This window comes from Mus musculus, chromosome 16 (genome assembly GCF_000001635.26).
Source record: "Mus musculus strain C57BL/6J chromosome 16, GRCm38.p6 C57BL/6J".
Lineage (NCBI taxonomy): Eukaryota > Metazoa > Chordata > Mammalia > Rodentia > Muridae > Mus > Mus musculus.
In genome coordinates, this window is record NC_000082.6 from 20,717,779 (window position 1) to 20,724,157 (window position 6,379).

At 43.8% G+C, this 6,379-nt stretch overlaps 1 protein-coding gene across 3 annotated transcripts; it reads left to right on the forward strand.

Moving 5' to 3' along the window:
• Positions 1 to 47: 47 nt before the first annotated feature.
• On the forward strand, positions 48 to 4,494 carry Polr2h (polymerase (RNA) II (DNA directed) polypeptide H). 3 transcript variants are annotated; one of them, NM_145632.2, is made up of 5 exons: positions 48 to 216; positions 1,046 to 1,129; positions 1,213 to 1,306; positions 2,741 to 2,824; positions 4,132 to 4,487. In NM_145632.2, exons 1-5 carry the CDS (start codon positions 144 to 146, stop codon positions 4,247 to 4,249), a joined length of 453 nt encoding a protein of 150 aa, NP_663607.1. In that variant the 5' UTR covers positions 48 to 143; the 3' UTR covers positions 4,250 to 4,487. The 3 variants fall into 3 exon arrangements, with proteins under 3 accessions (NP_663607.1, XP_030104975.1, NP_001343352.1); XM_030249115.1 differs by lacking the exon at positions 48 to 216 and adding an exon at positions 281 to 388 and having other exon boundaries at positions 4,132 to 4,494; NM_001356423.1 differs by lacking the exon at positions 48 to 216 and adding an exon at positions 399 to 891.
• Positions 4,495 to 6,379: the final 1,885 nt, after the last annotated feature.

Below are 6,379 nucleotides of genomic sequence, written 5' to 3' on the forward strand. Positions count from 1 at the left end.
GCCCGTGCGCACGCGCCCTCGGCCTCGTTGCCGCTTTTGGGGCGGTACTCTGCCCTGTCTTACTTTTCTCCACGTGAGGGGGTGCGCGAATCCCCAGTGGTGGCCGCGCGCTCACATCCTCTGCAGCTTTCGTGCCCTTCGCGATGGCGGGCATCCTGTTCGAGGATATTTTCGATGTGAAAGACATCGACCCAGAAGGCAAGAAATTTGACCGAGGTAAGCGGTGTCGGGGCGGTAGGAGGGAAGTGGCCAACATGCCCACCCACCCCAAGTGGCTGGCCCGCCCCACCCTCTCGGTACCTCCCTCAGGAAACAGTTTTTTTTTTTTTTTCGTGAATGAGAAACTTGAGACAGCTTTTTCTATTATATTTGCGGTGCCTGGTGCCCGGTGGGTGGCCCTTAGCTGGGTGCTGGCATACCCCTGGGAACCTTTCTAACTCCCTACACAGTTATTATGTGCTCTACCGTGCTCTGAACTTTATTCTTGGAAAAAGTAGATGGTGCCTTATCTCTTTTGTTACCCCAGGTCTTGCAGCGAGTTACCTACCTGCCTTCCTAACCAATAATTTTGTATTAGCCTAAGAACAAGTTAGCTCTTTCCGAAGCTCTCTGAATTTCATTCAGTTGACCGCTTGGTGTATTTATTTTCCCAACGATCCGGAAGTTGTTTCTTCTTGGTGTCGCTTAGCCTGGAGGCAAATGTCTTAAGACAGATGTCAGTTTTGAATACATCCCTCAGATTCCCTCAGCAGTGTCTCCTGCTAGAAAGAGGAAGTCTCAGGACCAGTGAGACTCTAGTCTAAATCATCCAGGCGTTTTTAGTTAGAGCCTGGAGACTGGCCACTGCTGGAGGAGCTTTGCCGCTTGCTTGGGACCCTGTCACTTGCTGAGGTTACTGCCTTCTTCCCTCTTGTGAATCTGATTCTGATTGCAGTTGTGGGAGGCTGGTGGGTGTGTGCATGTTAGATGATTTGATCTCTTGCATTTGACCCCAAGCTGGCATCGATAGACTTTGTAATCATGTCTGTCATGCACTCTTCCCCAGTATCCCGGCTGCACTGTGAGAGTGAATCTTTCAAGATGGACCTCATCTTAGATGTAAACATTCAGATTTACCCTGTGGACTTAGGTAAGTATTGAATACGGGCAATGGCAAGAGGATTTTGGTCTTAGGTGTCTACTTCTTTACCCTGATGTTGCTGCTCTATTCAGGTGACAAGTTCCGGTTGGTTATAGCTAGTACTTTGTATGAAGATGGTACCTTGGATGATGGTGAATACAACCCCACAGATGACAGGCCTTCCAGGTGAGGTAGCAGTAAACAAGTGACTAAGATAAGAATATAGTGCAGAGAAAGTATAATATGTAGATTATGGATATACATATGTATAACTATATGTTATAGAAAATTTGATTTCTTGGATACAATATGTATTATATACTATGCACATTACATGACAATGTATAACATAAGTTATATAATGTTATATATTAGATATAATATATAACATGTATGTTATAGTATATAATAACATATGTTAATACTATATATAAGTAACTATGATGAGAATGTAATGAAGTAATATAATATATAATTTATTTATATATTATATATAATGTTGTACATTACATATAATATATAGTACATATTATATATTACATATAATGTTATATAACATATGTTCTATATTATGTATATATTATAAAGAAAGAAAAACGTAAGTATATAGGAAAGTCTTTACTTCTAGAGATAAATGATTGCTGTCAGTGGAATCTGAATTACCTTAAAGGCATTGCTGCAATTAGAGTTCGGACAACTAGCTGGGCAGTGGTGGCACACGCCTTTAATTCCAGCATAAGCACTTGGGAGGCAGAAGCAGGCAGATTTCTGTTCAAGGCCAGCCTGGTCTACAGAGTGAGTTCCAGGACAGCTAGGGCTATACAGAGAAACCCTGTCTCAAAAAAAAAACCAAAAAAACAAAAAACAACAAAAAAAAAGAATTCAGACAACTAGACCTGGATGTGATGGCTTTTGTCTATAATCCAGGATTCAGGAGACGGTTCACGAGTTCAAGAAAATGTTTGGCCTCATATCAAGTCTGAGGCTAGCCTTGGCTACATGAGACCTTGTGTCTAAAAAAATTGAAAAAAATTCAGATGACTAGTTTTATTCATTACTGAGAGCAGTGATCATAAGCTTGTGAATTGCATCTATTTATTTATGTGGGACAGGGTCTTCTCACTTTGTAGAGACCTGGTTGACCTGGTCTGTAGATCAGGCTGGCCTTGCACTTAGAGTCACATCTACCTCCTCTGCCTCAGTGCTGGAATTAAGGTTATGTGCCGCCTTTGGTTCAGGGTTAGGTCTTTAAGGCTGAGGAAAGGATTACATAGTAACTTAGGTCTTGTGAGGGAGCTTGGTGTGATAGAAAGACTATGGAGTAGTAGGTCTGGTGACCAGCACCCTTAGTCCCTGCACTTGGGAAACAGAAGCACAAGTCTGTCTGACTGTGAGTTTGAGGCCAGTTGGAATAGGGCTAAAAGGCCACGACTCAACCTGAGTTTTCAGTTCAAAGCCTTCTGTCTCCTCATCAATGAAATACAGATGGTCATGTGTACCTCACAGAATTTCTGTGGGGGCCAAGGAAGGTCATGGTTCTGCATGTGTACCTCATCAGTCTCCATTTCTAAAGTTCCCGTAGACTCTTACTATGAAGAGTGACCAGTCTGTTGTTTGTAGGGCTGACCAGTTTGAGTATGTCATGTATGGGAAAGTGTACAGGATCGAAGGGGATGAGACCTCCACTGAAGCAGCCACACGCCTGTAAGTAACACTGTCTAGGAAAAGTCTTTTCCCTCCCTGCTCTGAGGTTGGGCCAGGCTTTTACTTCTGTGTTGCCGCCCTCTCCCCACCCCCACCCCCCTTTGTTTCTAGTATTCCAAACCTAGGTGGAAGAATTTGTCTTGGGAACAGTTTCCAGCCTGTATGTGGGTCACTCAGCGGCACCATAGTCAGGGTTTTCAAGACCCTGTAGTCCAGAGGAGGCACGAGCTATCTTGCTTTGTGAAGGACAACAGAGCATCTTGCTGGAGAACACGTGCACTATGCATAATCAGGCCTTTTTTGTTTGTTTGTTTGTTTGTTTGTTTGTTTGTTTTGGTTAAGTATGTATTGCTTCTCTGTAGCCCAACCCTTGGATCTTTGGTTTCCCTGCCTGAATTTTTTTTCCCCTTTTCTTTAAAATGATGTTTAAAAAGTGTGGTTGTCAGAAACTTGAAGCACAGAAAAAGAACAAAATGAGAAGAAGAACAATAGTCACCTAGGGAATCTTTTAGATAAAGAGTTTGAGTAGCTGCTGTGGTGGCAGATATCTGTAATTCAGCATTGGAGAGACAGAGGCAGGTGGATTTCTGTGCATTCCAGGCCAGCCTGGTCTACAGAGTGAGTTCCAGGCCAGCCAGGGTTACATAGTGAGACCCTGTTATTTTAAAAACAGAAACAAACAAAGAGTTTAAATAGTTTTTTTTTAAGTGTTTACTTTTCTCTTTAAGACCCTTTACAATATTTTTCTTATTAGTTGAAAGCTCCCCAAACTTTTTTTTTTTTTTTGAGACAAGGTAGCCTGGACTGGGACTGACCCAGGCTGCCTTTGGACTCAGGAGATCCACTTTATTGCCTCCTGCTGCTGGGATTAAAGGCATGAGCCGTTCTCTTGGCTCCTTAGCATTTTCAAAAATGTATTTATTGTATGTGTGTGTGTATCATGTGCAGGCATGAGTCCACCAAGGTCAGAAGAGGAATTAAAGTGGTTATGAGATGCTGTGTGGTGCTGGGAAGTGAACCCAGGTTTTCTGCATTTTGCAAGAACACCTAGTGATCTTCCGGTTGAGCCATCTCTGCAGCTCCTACCTAAACAGTCTAGTAGCTGTATAACGTTGCAGAGAATGGTGACATCTTCATTTGTATGTCTCCTAGCTCTGGACTTAATGCACATGTCTACATGCATTCATTTCTCTCCTAATCTTTGGTTCCCGGTGACAGAATACTAGGCCTTTTTAAACCATGGGTGGGAGCTGCTGGGAAGCAGCTGCTGTAGAGTTTAGGCTCAGGACAAGGGCCTTCTCTTTCAGCTCTGCGTACGTGTCCTATGGGGGCCTGCTCATGAGGCTTCAGGGTGATGCCAACAACCTGCATGGATTTGAGGTGGACTCCAGAGTTTATCTGCTGATGAAGAAGCTGGCCTTCTGAACTTCGTGGGAAACCAGACTTGCTGCTTAGTCACTCATGTCATGGACACTGTTCAAGGCTGTGTAGAAGCTGTCGGTGTTAGCCTGTAAAAGGGGCGGAACTCTGTCCACTGTGGGGACGTCTTCAGTTTGTCTGAATGCAGTGGAAAACCGACTCTCCCTCTCGGAAGGCCGAGAGGGAGAACTTAGCATGAACCTGAAGTTGTATATGATTTTTTTTATTAAAGTTTTCTTTTTCAGACTCTTCTCCATTGTCATTGCGGGTTGGGGAATCCAAGGTTTTGCTTTTTCTGTTTTGGCCACACTGGCCTTGAACTTGATTTTCTTCCTGCCGCCATCCTTCCCCCCTCCCCCCCAAGTTCTAGGATTGCATCACACCTAGCAATACATCACACATAGGCAAATCTCTGTCTCTGTCTCTCTGTCTCTGTCTCCCTTTCGATTTCCTTCTACTTCACCCTACCGCTGTGGTGTGTGTGTGTGTGTGTGTGTGTGTTAAACTTCCATCACCTGAATCCTGGGAATTGAACTCCGATTGTCAAGAGCAGCTTCTTTACCTACTGAGCCTTTTTGCTGGCCTCCAGTTGTGCCTTGATGGCCTGGGTTTGTCACAGGAGCTGGTTTCCCTGCTGGGATGCCTGGGCTGTTTCCTTCCCCATCTCTTTTGGTCTTTACCAGAGGTGTTAGAAATAGTGTTTAGAGAAATGGGCTGAAAATGAGTGGCCTCAGCAGGGAGGAGCAAAGGTGTTTTTTCAGTTTCCACAGTAGGGTGTGTGGGTGTGATGAATTGGGGGATGGGAGGAATCCTGTAATCATATCATGGAGTCAGTGCTTGTCCGGTTGAAGGAAGATGGATTAGGTTACACTGGAAGATCCTTATCAGAAATAGTGATACAACGCCACTGTCACTGCCCTGGCAAAGAAAGAGCGACTTGAAAAGTGTTCTGCTTACAAGCACTTTTTTTTTCCTTCATACATTTATTTTGTCTTATTGTATGTGTGTGTCAGGGAGAAGGTAATTTTCAGGCTTGGTGTCAGCCTTCTTTACCCACTGAGCCATCTGGTGAGCATGCTCTTCGTGTGTGTGTGTGTGTGTGTGTGTGTGTGTGTGTGTGTGTATGTGTGTTGGGGAAGAAATGATGGCATCAGCTACACAGAATGATTGGGTTTAGGCTTTTGGCTTTGGTTTTGAGAGGGCAGGGATGGATCCAAGGCTTACTAGGCAAGCAAGTGTGGCATCACTCAGCTGGATCTTCAGGCAAGGTTTAAAAAAAATTTTTTTAGAGGTGGAGTCTGAGGTGTCAACTGTCTGAAACTTGTTATATAGCCAAGGGTGACCTTGAACTTGTGATCCTCCTGCCTCAACCTCACAAACTGCTGAACTTAAAGGCATGCACCTGGTTTCGGGATTAGAGTCTTAAGAAGGCAGATAGGGTTACATTGTAGAAACCGGTTCCTCCGAGTTGCCAGTGTGGCTGCCTGGGACTTTGTCAGTGCTGCAGGTCAGCATTCTCACTGCCACCTGACTGCTGGGAACCCACAGACTTGTCTAGCTCGGTGCTGGCTCTTATGGGTTGTAGTGTTAGGCTTGATGATTTTTTGTTTGTTTGGTTTTGGTTTTGTGCTGAGGGGATTGAACCCAGGACTTGTGTTTGCTAGGCAAGACCACAGAGCTATGTCCCTGCCATAAAAATTAATTTTTGAGACTGAGTCTTTTGTAATCTAGCCTGGATTCAAACTCTGTAGCTGAAATGCCGGGTTTTACAGGCATGTGCCATTATGTCCAGCTTTTTTTTTTTTTAACTTAAATTTTATTTTATTATCATGTGTGTATGTGTGATGTGTATGTGCAAGTGTGGGAGTTGGCATGTGATGGTGTGCATAATGAAGTTGGAAGACAACTTCTGGGAGTTCTTGCCTTTTCCATAGGATCCAGACATCAGATTAATGTCAGACTGGCACAAAACAAAACACGTTCAACTACTGAGCCATCTCACTGGCCCTAAATTCCTTTTTAAATGTTAAATTTAGCCTCTTTTAGTGTTACGACAAATTACAAAGTATATTTATCCTAGAATTAGAAGATGAAGGTCTCTGTCACATAGAAACTGACACTGAGATTCTGATAACA